Source organism: Mustela nivalis (genome assembly GCF_964662115.1).
Source record: "Mustela nivalis genome assembly, chromosome: 18".
NCBI classification, from domain to species: domain Eukaryota; kingdom Metazoa; phylum Chordata; class Mammalia; order Carnivora; family Mustelidae; genus Mustela; species Mustela nivalis.
Genome location: NC_139037.1, coordinates 13,758,208 through 13,772,055, shown reverse-complemented (window position 1 = coordinate 13,772,055; position 13,848 = coordinate 13,758,208). Strand labels below are relative to the sequence as shown.

Below are 13,848 nucleotides of genomic sequence, written 5' to 3'. Positions count from 1 at the left end.
AAGTCTGTAATGAGATCACATACTCAGCTTGCTTCTTTCTACAGAGCAGGTAGACACGTTCTGCTAGCCCTCCCAATGCCAAGATTAGAAGCCTTCCCAGAGGAGCAGCCAGAAGTCCTCTCTTCAATCCAGAGCCATGAAAAGTCAGTTTCTACCTGAATTCCCAATAAAAGCAGTTAGAGGTATAAAGAATGGAATTAGAGGTAGTGGCTGGTGCTGGCTGGTGAAGCCAGGCTTCCAAACTCATCCATAAAACTAACTTAAATTTTAAATCTACGTCTCAGGGACAATGTGAGAAAAGGAATAGAAGTAAGTGAGCAGCACCACCCAAGAGGCTGGAGCTGAGTGCGGCCTGCGTTCAAGGTGCTTCTGAGCCCCAGGCCAAGCCCATCAGTTGGCAGCTCTTCAGCCCCAGCACAGAACCTTGTAACCAGCATACCTGGCAGAAGCCCCATCCCAGGTGATCAGAAAATAAGGGCTGTGGGTCATACGAAAGGCCAAATACCCAAAAAGCCACCTCAGCAGATCAAGGCTGCTTCATAAGAGAAAGGACTAGATGATCCAGCAAGGATCATCTTTTATGTGAAATCAATAAGCAATGTCTATTTTTGCCAATACATCACCCTTCCACATGCAGAGCAGGAACTTCTGCCATTCTGAGCAGTAGAGCCTCGAACCCACCCCTGGGGAAGGGCAGAGAGAGGGCACATGGCTGCTCATCAACTTCCCGCCTGGCCCCTGGCCAGCCTTGCCTTGCCCACCAGCCTCGGGAAGAGCAAGGCACCCCCAGAGTTCAACCAGTCCAGGGCCCCAGGCCATTACACTTCCCTATAGCCACGTCCCATCTGCCAACCGCCTCAAAGAGGCACTACCCAGAGAACAGAAATAAGGCGAGCTGAGGTTTTAGAAGGATCCACCCAAGGAAAATCAAGTCAGAGTCCTGCCCACCTTCTTACCTATTATGTGATTTAGGGCAGCGAGGGAAAAAGGAACAGTCTGAAATGCAATAACATTTTACAAACAATAAATTTATTTCCAAATCCTGAATTATAACCAAATTACAATTCCCTCTAGCTCCATTTTGCTGCTTTACACAGAATTTAAAAAACCATAGTCACGGCCACGTCATTTATACACCAAGCATCCCGGGAATGGTTTATTTGGATACGATGGGTCCGGCCCCCTCTCACGGCCCTGGCTGCTCTCTACTGCTCCGCACTGAGAACTCCTGCACTGAGGAACTCCTCCTCCCCATGGCAGAGCTGGCCCCTGCTGCAGCCTCCCCCAGGGGCCATGACGTACACAGATGAAAGCGCGCAGATGAAGGGGTTTGCTGGCGGGCCGCAGGTGCTCTAGCCGTGGGGCTCAGGACTCCATACACGGCTGCATCCTCTGCAGACAAAGCCTCAGCTCAGAGCCCAAAGCGGGCTGGTGTGCGGCGAGGGGTCATGGGTTCGCCTTGTTCCTTCCGGCCTGGAGTGTAGATCTTTGTAGACCTGGAGACACAGGAGGGACGAGGAATCACGCTGCTGCTCACTCCAACCAGGATGCCTAGGCGGACGAAGTGCCCAAGGCCTTGCTGTTTCTAAGTGGTGTGTAAGCAGGCTTTGGGACTGAAAGGTCTTCTCCTCCAGCACATTTCCACCCCCGCTGCCTTTCTCACGTGTAATGGGGAACAGAATAAAATAATCACCTCATTCTGATATCCACCAAGGACTGTTGGGAGGTAGCTCTTTAAATAATTCCTTTCATATCTCCTAGGTGAGCTGTGGAAGCAGCCTTCCAGTCACCTCACCAGGCTGCCACTCCATCGGTCTAATAAAGAATCTAACTGGCCTTTGTCCCCAGGTGCTGGCAAGTGAGAATTCTACCAATGAACCACCCATGCATCTGTCCCCGGGTCCTGGGAGGTCATCTCTAAACCCGTGGGATTGAATGTCTCTGTTACTCCCGGTGGGCCCTCAGACCACATCTAATAATTTCTCCTAACGAGATGATTCAGGATGATTCAGGGCTGTAATGTGACCTTATGGTATCAGCCCAGCCTCCATGGAAAGGAGGCGGCTGGGGAGTGAGTCAACCACATGGATGTTTACTCAACCATTCACGCCCATGAATGAAACCCCAATAAAACGCTGGACACTGAAGCTCTGGACATGGCAGCTTCCCTGGCCAGCAGTGCTTCTGTGCATACTATCACACCGCAGCATGCCAGGAGGGTTGTGGGGCCCTGAGGACAGTGGAAGCTTCGCCTGCGGGACCGTCACAGACCTGATTCTCTGCGCCCCTCCACTGGGCTGGTTCTGATTTGTATCCTTTGGCTATAATAAAACTGTAATCATAAACACAGTACCTTCCTGAATTCTATGAGTTATTTTAGAAAATTATCGAACGTGGGGGAGTCCTCGGGGACCCCCAAATTTGTAGCAAATTGGTCAGAAGTAAGAGTGACCTTTGGCAATCCCCCAACTTGCAGCTGGGGTCTGAAGGGAAGGCAGTCTTGCAGAAAACTGTGCCCTTCACCAGTGAAGTCTGAGCCAACTCCGGGCCAGCAGAGACACCGAAACCAAGGCTCCAAGGCTCCCAGGCTCCCCTCCCATCCCCACCATGATTTCCAAGTCCTCACTTGTCAGTGAAGCTGGAACTTCTCCAGCCAACCACAGGCCATAGAACAACAGGACAGGGACCAGGAGTTGCAGACATATCACCACCGGAGACAGTGCGTCTGGAGCTCCTGCCATGCCTCCACGCGGGACCGGTCAACTTCTGTCACCACTCAGCCCTACACTCAACTTGTCTTAGATCGCAACCCTGCGTCGGGACCTGCTCGGTCTCTCAGGCTGGTCCCCAGAGCCTCCCACAGACGGGCTCCATCCCAGCCTGGGCTCCGAGGCCGAAGCTCACCGGACACTGCCCAGGGGGCTGCGCTTCTCCTGCTCTTGCCGCCGGGCTCGCAGCTGCTCCTCAGCCAGGGCCATCTCCTCCTCCATGGCAGAGGCCTCCTCTTTGGCCCGTCGGCGGTTCTCCTAGAAAAGTGAGAGATGGACAGGGGACTGGCAGGTGAAGAGGCCTCATCCACACTCGGCCACAAGCCAGGTGCTGTGTCCTCTGGGTCAGCTTCCAGAGCTGGGGCCATATGGCTCTGTGCCCCAACACTAAGGCCACCTTGTCTTTTGAGGCTGAAGCCTATTCTCCTCACTGAGTCAAGCCAGACGCTGCACAATTCAGTCCAAACCCTGTCATGCCTCGGCACTCCACTCAATTCAGTAAGTACTTTCACACTCTTACCAAGTGCACAGTGATGCCAGGAGGTACAGAAACTAGGGAGACATGACCCCCTGACTGGGAAAAATACGCACAAGGAAGATGTGCGCCAGCCCAATGCAGACAGTACTGACAAGAGGAGAAGCAGGAGCCCTGCCACCTTCTGTAGCCCTGAATCCTAGCTCTAGGCAGTCGTCGTCCATGGACAGTAAGACAACGGGGAGATGGAGCAGCAGCTAGGGAACTTCTGCTGGTGGGATCGGGGAGAACCACTGATCAAGCTTAGCATCCTCAAAAGTGGGACCACCAGACCTGACGTGCTTCCTGACAAGATCTAGAAGGACGTTCATAACACCACATGCATTTACGCAACTTTGCCCAAACCAGCTAAACCTGAATTCTATCATGCCTTGAGATTAATTTCTGGTTTATAAAATTAACATGGAATAGAGGCACAAGTTAAACAGCCTCATGAAAAAGCAACTAACCAAATACAGAACATGGGACACTCTATAAGTGACCTGGTTTCTCCAATAAATCAATGCCATTATAAAGAATGGGGGCAGAGCATGCTCTAGAATAAAAGACTTAACACATGTAACAACTAATGTTACATGTTCAGATCCTAATCCACGCAGATCAATCATAAAAAGTTATCTTTGGGATAAAAGGAGAAATATGAATAGAAACTGGAAACTTAAATAACATTAAGGATTAATTCTGTTAAACGATAATGGCACAAAAGTTACATTTTAAAAACAAAGTGACATTTTAAAAACAAGTAAGTTTTAAACAAGATGTTTACTCAAGTTTATGTTGGTGACATAATGTGTCTGAAATGCACTTTAAAATTTTTCCAGGAAAAAACAATGAGTGTGTGGAGGATGGTAGGAATAAGCCCAACAAGACTGACCGATGTCAATCATTATGGCAAGCAGGTGATGACTTCATGATGGCTCCCTATACTGTTTTTTATGCTTTTATGAATATTTGGACTTTCTAATAATAAGTTTTTTGGTTTTTTTAAAGGCCTGGGTGGCCCAGTTGGTTAAGTATCGAACTCTCGATTTCCGCTCAGGTCATGGTCTCATTGTCATGGAATCAAGTCCAGCATTGGGCTCCGAGCTCAAGGAGGAGTCCGCCTGAGATTCTCTCCCTGTCCCTACTCCCTCAGAATAAGTAAATAAAATCATAAAAAGGAAAAAAAAAAGAAAAAGAAAAAAAAGCTCAGCCAAGCAAGCAACTGGAGCAGATGGGGCAAATCTAACAGACCAATCTGGCTTGATCCCAGCTTATGTGTTTGAGAGACACGTAAGGAAGGCAGGAGTCAGATGATGACATGTCTTCAATACCAGCCTAAGCAAAAAATGGGTCCCACCCATGGAGGCAAACAAAACCTTCATGGAACCTGCAGGGCCCTTACCTGCCGAGACTTTCCCGCCTGTTTCACGCTGTAGAACATGGGGCCCAGCTCCGCCAGCCACTCTCCATCCACGGCGGTCACACACTGCATGTACTCCTGGAGGCGGAAGGATCACAGAGTGGTCATCACAGAAGGGCCAATGCTTTGGGCTGTGCTTTCCACAGAAGTTCCACAATGAGGGCCTGTGTGGGAAGGGACTATCCCCAGCTCTCTGAGGCTGAAAAAGGCGGACATAAGCCCTCGACACCAGAATTTTAATCCTCTCTCCCATGGAAATGTCCCCATGCTTAAAAACATGCCCCCCAGTATCCAAGAGAAAAGGCCTCGACCCTCAGAAAGCCCTTCCCATGACACCAAGGGGGTTGCTTAACCCAGGCAGGAAGCAGGAAACATGCCACTGGCGCAGCTGAGGCCACTGTCATCTAAAGATTAATTCTACATAAGCCTCCCCGAAACCCAACTGAAAACCAGTCTCTCAACTCCCCTCAAAGCAGCACATGTGGCCTCAAGTCTCCCAAGCTCAAAGCACATACCGGAAGGCAAGGAAGGGTTACAGAGGCCTGGCCCAGCCAGGTGAGCCTACGTCACGCAAGCTGTGTCAGAAAAGACTCACCTTGGTGGTCATGACCAGCTCGTGATACACTATATAGTCTGGGGTATAGCCCATTCCAAAGAGAGAGCTGGTGGGGTGCAGATGGCAGGGCATTCCCGTCCGGATATTCACATACTCCCCAATTCCCTAGGGAAGAGACGTAACAGGTGACCAACCACAGCAAGAAATCACACCTCATGTGGGCAGCCACTGCATCCCTTGTCTTGACACAGGCCTTCGTGGGGAAAGCCAAGATCTGTAGGACTGGACAATGAGAAAAAACTTTGTTCTGGAACAATTACCAGGCCAGAAAGGGGCCACAACCAGGCTTCCCCGGCTCACCTTGAGCTTAGCCGCCTGGTGGAAATAGGCTGCACAGATACACTTCCTGACGATGTCCCAGTCAGTGCCACACGAGGCCAGGCTCATCCGCTGCTGCACCATGATGTCCTTGAGCTGAGCCCGTACCTCCCGGACCTAGGGCAGGACACGGAGCAGAGAAGGAGCGAGCCCTCCCCTCTTGCTCCCTACCACCCCTCACCCCAACATCCCGCTCATCTGGGCTACTGCCCCTACCTTCCGCATGGCCTTGGCATGGATAAAATGATCGTTACACCAGATGGTGGAGTAATTATTATTCTTCCACTGCAGGTAGACATTCAGGTAGGTCAAATGGTCACTCTCGGGGACAGCAAACTTCTCCCGGATCTGATCACTCTCCTCCTCTCGGCCCTAGAAAGGAAAAAGGACCGTTCCTCTGAGCACAGGCAGTCCAGGCCCTCTGAGAAGACCCTGCAGCTGCCGGCACACACAACTTCAAACACGTCGATATGTGACCCTGACAACACGGAAAATAACGTAGCTCATAACAAAATATTTACTCTAAAACACGAGGGCTGAGACACAACTACACTGGAAGATAAAAAACGCTCTTGCCAATTCCCAAATCACTCTCTGAGAACCCCTCGTGTAGCCCAGGCTTTCCCTCACCCCAAAGTGCTTACCAGAAAACAGCAAGATTATTCTTTGAAAGTTCTGACTCCTGTCCCGCTATCCCATGTTAATAATAACAGAGGAAACCAGTTCCCTCTAGTCCTTCCTCAAGCCCCATGACTTGTGCTGCAGCCGCTGGGGTAGAAGCATGGGACACCACGTCCCCACCTTGGGCCTGTAGAAGATGGCCGGCACGGAGAGCATGGACACGATGAGCAGGATCTCCGAGCTGCAGCCCATGTCACAGGACACAATCAGCATCTTGGACAGCGCCGGGTCCAGGGGAAACTCCACCATCAGCCGACCCGTCGAGGTCAGACCACCTGGGAGAGGGGCAAATCCGGACACTGAGGAGACGCAGTGAGGTCAAGAGAGAACCCCATCTCTGCCCCAGCCGCCGGGGCCCACGCACCAGTGTTGTCCAGGGCTCCGAGGATCCAGAGCTGATACATGGAGTTGAGCATGTTGTCCTCAGGCGGCGGGTCCATGAAGTGGAACTGCAGCAGGTCCTGCACGCCGAGGGACTTGAGCAGCAGCACCACGTTGGCCAGGTTGGTCCTCTGGATCTCAGGCACCGTGGTGGTCAGGAGCTCGTTCTTGTAGGCGCTCTGGGTGTAGAGCCTGCCGGGGAGAACACCAGGCCCTGCTGAGTCTCCAACAGGCCCAACGCCTGCACGGGCATCCCCCTGGGGGGTGAGCCGTGCTGCTCAACTCTCCCCAGTGCCCGTGCCCCGGAAAGGCTGGAAGAGCTGAAAGCCACGGGGTTGGAGGCCAACTTCCCCTTTCATCCCGCATTTCCACCCGTTCAAAATTCAGTCCCGCCAGTTCACGCTTCTGCTGGAGTCTCCTACACGTGTGTTTTATTTCTGGAACCAATGAGCCTACGCATGTGCTTTATGTCTGGAACCAATGAGCCTGGGACTAGAATCATGGCTTGCTTTTGTTTTCTTTACAGTTTTCCGTACTTTCTGGATTTCTACAGTGAGTATTTCTAAAAATTAGAAGCAATGAAAAGGAAAACTGCAGAACCCCATAAATCTGTTCAATCTACCCTTGAAGGGAAGTGCCCTGGGCTCCAATGCCACTCCAGGCTGCCTAAAATCCAAAGCCGCTCACACCTCACAGGTGCCTGGGAAGGCTGCTGCTTCCGCTCGGCAGGGGATGATGAGAAGACCAACAGGTGGCACTCCTGCCACCAGTGCCCAGCCTCAGGGATCCTGGGGCCGGCATCCCTGTGCGGGATCACAGTCCAGCACCCACTGCCCCAGCTCCACACTCCGCAATCCCGGTACTGCCCCAGAAAGCAGGCTAGCACAGGGCTCCTACCTGAAACACTGACCTGGGCCCGTCCGGCCAGCGCGCCCCGACCTCTGGTTGGCATTGGCCTGGCTGATGGGGTAGATCTGCAAAGCATCCATGCCAATCCTGGGGTTGAAGACCTTGGGAGGGGAGACAGTAAAGGGCTGATAAAGGAGAGAGCAAGGGCAAAGGAGAGGCAACTCTCAAACAAAGACAGCCCAGGCTGCTACACATCACAGAGCATGGTGTTCTAGCAAGCCAGCGGCCATCCTTTGGAAGCCAGGAAACTTAAGAAATCTCTCCCACAAATATCAGCTCTGTAATCTCTACTGAATTACTAAATCATCTACTTCGTGGTGTTATCACTAGGATTAAATTGGTCAAGTGCATGGCAAAATCAGCAATCCAATGTTAGCCTCTGAAATAGTACCAGCACTTCTGAGTCCATCCTGCCTCTATGGGCTGAGGACCCAGGGCCTGCCCTCCTCCAACTGAGTTACTGTGACGTTCCAGGGCCCCAGGGCCCATGTCTTTCCTTACCTTTAATTTGCAATAACCAGAGTCAATAACAAACATGATGCCATCGACAGTCAGCGACGTCTCAGCAATGTTGGTGGCAACGATACACTTCCGAACTCCATCTGGAGCCTAGAGCCGGGCAGGATGTACAGGAGCGCAGGCTGTAGGCCCACAGGTAGGAAAGACTCTGCAGGGGAAAGAACACCCCCACCCCTGCCAGAAAAGTAACAGCCTCTCTCTCTCGGCCTCCCTGGGGGAGAATCCAGGGAGACCCAAAGGTGAGGACCCAGGACAGACTTTCTTGCTACTGCACCTTCTGGAAGATTTTAGCCTGGAGGTCAGACGGTAGCTGAGAGTAGATGGGCAGCACAGCCAAGGCAGGTGCATTTTCCAGTTCCTCCAGATGTTCCACAATCTGGTCTGAGGTTACCTGATGGCAGAGAGAGGAGCCATGAGACCCCAGAGCGCCTCACAGGCAGGACACTACCCGTTCATCAGAGTCATGACCAAGGCACACACCTCAATGTCCTCTTGGCCAGGCATGAAGATAAGGATGTCCCCAGGAGCCCCTGACAGGTGCACCTGTAAGGACTGCTTCACTGCGGCCTCCACGTAGTCCTCCTGCGGGGTCTGCAACACCAGCCAGGGACAGAGTCAGAGGGCAGTTATCAAGGGAAATGCAGGCTGGCACCCCTCTGGGAACCGGTGGCCAGTCACTGGTGTGGGGCTAGAGAGTGGGGTATGTTCAGGGATACAGACGGGGCTGGCTTCTCATCAGAGATCAGGACTGGTTCAAAAAGGAAACCTCAGTACCTTGCTGAAGAGAATGTCAACAGGGAAAGTCCGGCCAGGGATGTGGAAGATGGGAACATTCCCAAAAAAGGCAGCAAATTTCTCTGCATCCATAGTGGCTGACGTGACGATGAGCTTCAGGTCTGAGCGCCGAGCCACCACCTAAGAGAAAAGGTCAGCGTGAGGCTTCCCCAGAGATTCGAAACCCTCGGCGCCCAACATTACCCCCAAATGAAACAGAGGCCGAAGCTAACGGACTGGCACATTAGACTCTTAAGAATCCTGAAGCCTGAAGCCAGGAAGCCAGAGCCAAGAGAACCACGAGTACTCAGCTGAGCAAGAGCAGAGTGAACTACAACACCACGTCTGAGCCGGGCAACCTGGAGGCCTCGGGGGACACTCTGGCCTGTCAGAGACCCCCCTCAGCCTCCCAGGCGAGAGCCCAGGCCCACCTCCAGCACCAACAGCACGCTACTCAAAGCCTCAAGGGCACAGACGGAGTGTACCCCAAAGCCCTCACCTCCCGGAGCAGCCCAAAGAGCACGTCAGTGTTGAGGGAGCGCTCGTGGGCCTCGTCCATGATGATGGCACTGTAGTGATCCAGGTCCGCTTCCCGGAGCGACTCCCGCAGCAGGATCCCGTCCGTCATGTATTTGATCAAGGTGTTTTCTGACGTGCAGTCTTCGAAGCGGATCGCGTAACCCACCTGAAGGTCAGAGAGAAAGGGCTCAGAGACCCTGGGCCCCAGGTCACGGCTGGCACAGCCTGTGCTGGGTCCAGGCCTTAGCAGATCAGCTCAGCCAGATGGGCGCCACACAGCTCAGTCCTCATGCCCACTCACCTCCTCACCAAGGTTGCCCCCCATTTCTTCACTGACTCTCTTGGCCACAGACATGGCAGCCACACGGCGAGGCTGGGTGCACCCAATCATCCCGTAGTCCGTGTAACCGTCTTCATGCAAGTACTGCGTCAGCTGAGTGGTCTTACCGCTCCCTGTTTCTCCAACCACGATCACGATGCTGTTATCTCTACAAGGGAGAGAAGATGACGGGCAAGGCGTGCTGAGTGGAAGGCCACCAGGGAGCCTCTGAGAAGATGGGGCCACCCCCTATGCCCACATCACTATCCAAGGAGCACACCCACTTGGAAAGGTGGATTTCCCTGGGATAACAGCCCAGAACCGAGACACCTCCTAAAACGTCTAGAAGACTGTGGGGGTTAAACAAGTGAACTGTAACAAAGCAACGCTGTCTTTCCTGCTTTGGCCAAAAAAGCAAAGAGCACCCGTACCAGGTAAGAAAAAATTCTTTGTGTTCTCCATCAGATGCAACGCCCCAAAGCAGAAGAGCTACTGAGTAAATTCAAGGGACAAAGGGGAACCCGACTCAACAGTGGCTGTCCCGGGCCCGGGAAGGAATCACCTGATGATAGTCAGAAGTTCCTGCTGCACAGCGAAGATGGGCAGATACTGTCGCTGCTCCAGAATGGACTTCTTCTTGGCAAACTCGCTGCTGGCTTCGCTCTTTTTCTTCATGTGGTCTGCAAACTTCTGCTCCGTCCTGAGAACACAAAGGAGCCCCATCACCCTGCACAATCTCCCACACTATTCTTCCTGAGCGGGCTCCTGCCCTTCTTCCGGCACCCAGAACGAGAACTACCTCAACGAGACACAAGAAGGCTCTGAGAGCCCCGCGCCGCCAGGCAACCTGAAACGCTGCTCCTGTCCTCTGCCTCGGGGACTGGCACTGCTGCCAGAGAAGCCACAACATACACGACACCCTCAGGCTCAGTAGGACATGCAGGATCTCAGATGAGCAAACGGGCCAAATCTCAGCCCTAAAGAGCTTGCCCCACAGCTTGGGATCTCACACGAACACTAGGGGCGGTTTTGGCACAACGTGCGAAGGGCTGAAAGGAGGCGGCGAGGCCACAGTGCCCGGACCTGGCTCAGACCCCGTCTCTCTCCTCTGGGCGGGACAGCACAGTCTGAGCAGCTTCATTTTCAAAGAATTGTGAGAACGAACACACCCACTGCGTCCTGACCAACAGCTTTCATTGAAAGCAAGCAAGTATGTGACACATGCACACAGGCCTAGACTCAAAAGTACTACGTGAGTCTCCCCAGACTGCAAGGCAAAGAGAGAGCGGTTCAGTGTTGCCGAAGTCCGTGCCTCTGCCACTCGCCCTCCCCCAAGAGACTAGACCCCTGGCTGGCCCACCCATGGGTATTCCTAACTTGACCATCACTCCTGGTCAGCTAACAGTCAACGCCTATGGGACTACATCAACTACAGGCTAACAAGAGCTGATCGGCTGTACCGACTTCTCACTTGGGTCATTTCTCACAGGGGTACAGAGGACTATTCACTCGGATGCCGCTTCGGCAAGACCTTAGGATGTTCAGAGAATGAGACTCACCAGGGACATTTGAGTCCAGTCACCTACCCAAGGTGGGAACCCCAATAAGCAGCTCTTTACCATCTGTTTAAAAACCTCTATGAACGGGGATGTCTCTCTCTGACAAGACAATCCTTTCAGTGTTCAAACCACTATTAAAAGTAATTCCTCCTTCCATTAAACAAATCGAAGGGGGCAAACCCCACTGTCCCTACTGAACATCTGAAACACACTGAAGCAGAGTAACTGGGCTCCAAGTCCCGCTGTCCAGGGATCATCATCAAACCACCATTTATCAACCGGGTGACCTCAAACCAGTTAACCTCCCTGGACGTCATCTGTTGCACACAGGACACGGGAAGAACAGCACCTACCCCATGGGACTGGCATGAGACCCACGTGAGGTGTCCAAGGCCGGCAGGCGGGGGTGGCGCCTACAGCAGTGGCAGTAGAGGCCAGAGGAACACTATCTAGGAAAACCCGCAGATGGTAGAAGAGAAAGCCCAGGAGGAAGGGACCAGAAGGGACCAGAAGACCCGAAGTGACATGATTTTCCTATTCACAAAACACAATTCTATCCATTCCCCAGCAAGTGTCCTCGTTAGAGACAGCCCGCTGCTGACCAGGATGCCTACCTATAGTCCACTTTACCATCTTCCGTCAGAGCTTTATCTGGCTCTTCCTCTTTTTTGACACCCATGATGTCTCCTAGCTTGGTTCCAGCCAGCTCCCAGTGTTTGTGTTGAGCCTGAAAACAATATCAAACATCATGTAACACGATTTCGATCAATGGAAAATTAATCCCACTTGACAAGACGCTGCACCCAGCAGGTGGTGGGTCCCCACAAGGCGGCAGTGGTACTGAGCCTGCTTCCCCATTTCAACCTCAAGCTCCCCGAGCATCAGGCCCTGTGGTTGTCTTCACTAAGGCCGTGGCAGAAGAACACAGTGCCCTCCTCCAACGGCTTGCTCTTGCTCTGGGAGGGTCATCAAACTTCCAACAAGAACCCTACCTGGGAGATCTAATACGATTTTTCTAAAAAGAAAAAAGACCAAAAGAAAACAAAAAAACCCACTCTCACAAGAGACAGCCCAACCCCCAATGACAAGAAACCAACCTTTTTCCGTTCCTTCTGTTCCCTGTGCTTCCGCACTGTTTGACTGCCTTTTCGAGCAATAATGGCCAAGTCAGAAGTGGCATCCTTGACTGGAATCACGGGCTCTGGCTGCAAAAGGTTGAGGAAAAAGAGAAATTCCCCGCTACTGGTTAACTCAACAGGAAGGTCCACTGCACAGCAGCCCCAGGAAACGGAACAGACTGCTACCCCATCAGGCAAGGGGCCTTGTTCCTCCTCTCTCCTTTTTCCACTTCAGTTCTACCTGAGCTGGCTTCTCTCGGGCCCCGGGAGCCTCACCTGCTTGGTGAAGACGATGCGCCCATCAAGAAAGGGAGGAACCAGGTTGTGCACCATCAAGTGCACTTTGGCCGCACTGTCCTCCTCGAAGTCCTCGTCCACCTCCAGCCGATGGACCACCCCGCTGGTGAGCATGCGGTTGGTCTCCCAGCGCTCGTTATCCTGTGATGACACAACAGGAGGCCAGGCTCAGACCGCAACCAAAAGGCATCCTGAAAGGTCACCGGCAAGTCCACTCGTCAAGTCCTGACAGACGGGCCAGGGGATGCCACGGAGCTGTCCCGGGCCTCTGTACCCTGCAGCTCCTTAGAAAGCAGAGTTGCTGAGCCCAAATCACCAGCAGTATTTTTTCTAAGCAGCAGCCCTTTATATCTAAGTCAGAACCTCTATTCAGACAGACGCATGGCGAGTGTCCCCAGCCCCAGTCGGAGACACCAAGAACACAGAGCCAGAAGCCACCCTATCAGTTCCCATCCACGGCAGCCCTCGAGGAAGGACTGCAGAAGAAGGAAGTTAGCAGCTGGAAGTTATCTGAAGCCCACCCCTCCTCTGCCTCCAGAGGTACAGCGGCACCGGGTACATCAGTGACTGGGAGGCGAGCCGTGCCACCACGGCGTGGCCTCCGCTCCAGCTGAGTCGGCTCCGACTACCGCGGGCTGCCCACCTCGTTGATCTGCCTCCGCTGAGCCGAAATGCGCTTCTGCTTCTGTTTATGCAGGTGCTGCTCCCGCCTTCTCACGTAATCCTCGGAGGAGTAGGCCAGGGGGTTGTGGAACTCGTCGTACCCCTCATCCATCATGTACCAATCCCGGTCCGCTTGCTGCAACACAGGGGACAAGGCAACGAGAACAAGGGACAGACGGAGTGTACGTGAATGACAAGGCCAGAGAAGAGATGTCTGGGAAAAAGTCACTGGGGGGATGACGGGGCCAGGCAAGGGCCGCCCTACTAGGAGATGAGCCACCTGGAGGAGAACTTCGGGCGCGGACTCGTGACGGCACTTCCTACATTTACCACACGGTGGCACCAGCACTCAACTAAAAACCGGTCGGCCCTTGCGTCTGGTGAAGGAGCTGGTGCAGGAGCCTGTGCCTCCGTGAACTGATTCCAGGGCCTCAGGACTGAATAGGGCTCAGCTCCCGAGCCTGCCCCGT

The 13,848-nt window shown here is 53.2% G+C and overlaps 1 protein-coding gene across 2 annotated transcripts in view; it reads right to left on the bottom strand.

The window, feature by feature from the left end:
- Window positions 1-1,012: 1,012 nt before the first annotated feature.
- DHX38 (DEAH-box helicase 38) overlaps window positions 1,013-13,848 on the bottom strand; it is a 27,891-nt gene continuing 15,055 nt past the window's right edge. For both annotated transcript variants that reach the window (XM_082712322.1, XM_082712321.1), the window contains 20 exons: window positions 13,359-13,514; window positions 12,695-12,856; window positions 12,398-12,505; window positions 11,915-12,027; window positions 10,304-10,441; window positions 9,724-9,910; window positions 9,403-9,588; window positions 8,904-9,044; window positions 8,610-8,720; window positions 8,404-8,520; window positions 8,112-8,219; window positions 7,599-7,711; window positions 6,685-6,893; window positions 6,441-6,595; window positions 5,856-6,011; window positions 5,622-5,756; window positions 5,301-5,426; window positions 4,688-4,783; window positions 2,905-3,026; window positions 1,013-1,496 (listed from right to left, as the gene is read on the bottom strand). In XM_082712322.1, coding sequence (XP_082568448.1) covers window positions 1,412-1,496; window positions 2,905-3,026; window positions 4,688-4,783; window positions 5,301-5,426; window positions 5,622-5,756; window positions 5,856-6,011; window positions 6,441-6,595; window positions 6,685-6,893; window positions 7,599-7,711; window positions 8,112-8,219; window positions 8,404-8,520; window positions 8,610-8,720; window positions 8,904-9,044; window positions 9,403-9,588; window positions 9,724-9,910; window positions 10,304-10,441; window positions 11,915-12,027; window positions 12,398-12,505; window positions 12,695-12,856; window positions 13,359-13,514 — 2,724 coding nt within the window. In that variant the 3' untranslated portion in view covers window positions 1,013-1,411. The remainder of the gene's footprint in view (window positions 1,497-2,904; window positions 3,027-4,687; window positions 4,784-5,300; window positions 5,427-5,621; window positions 5,757-5,855; window positions 6,012-6,440; window positions 6,596-6,684; window positions 6,894-7,598; window positions 7,712-8,111; window positions 8,220-8,403; window positions 8,521-8,609; window positions 8,721-8,903; window positions 9,045-9,402; window positions 9,589-9,723; window positions 9,911-10,303; window positions 10,442-11,914; window positions 12,028-12,397; window positions 12,506-12,694; window positions 12,857-13,358; window positions 13,515-13,848) is intronic.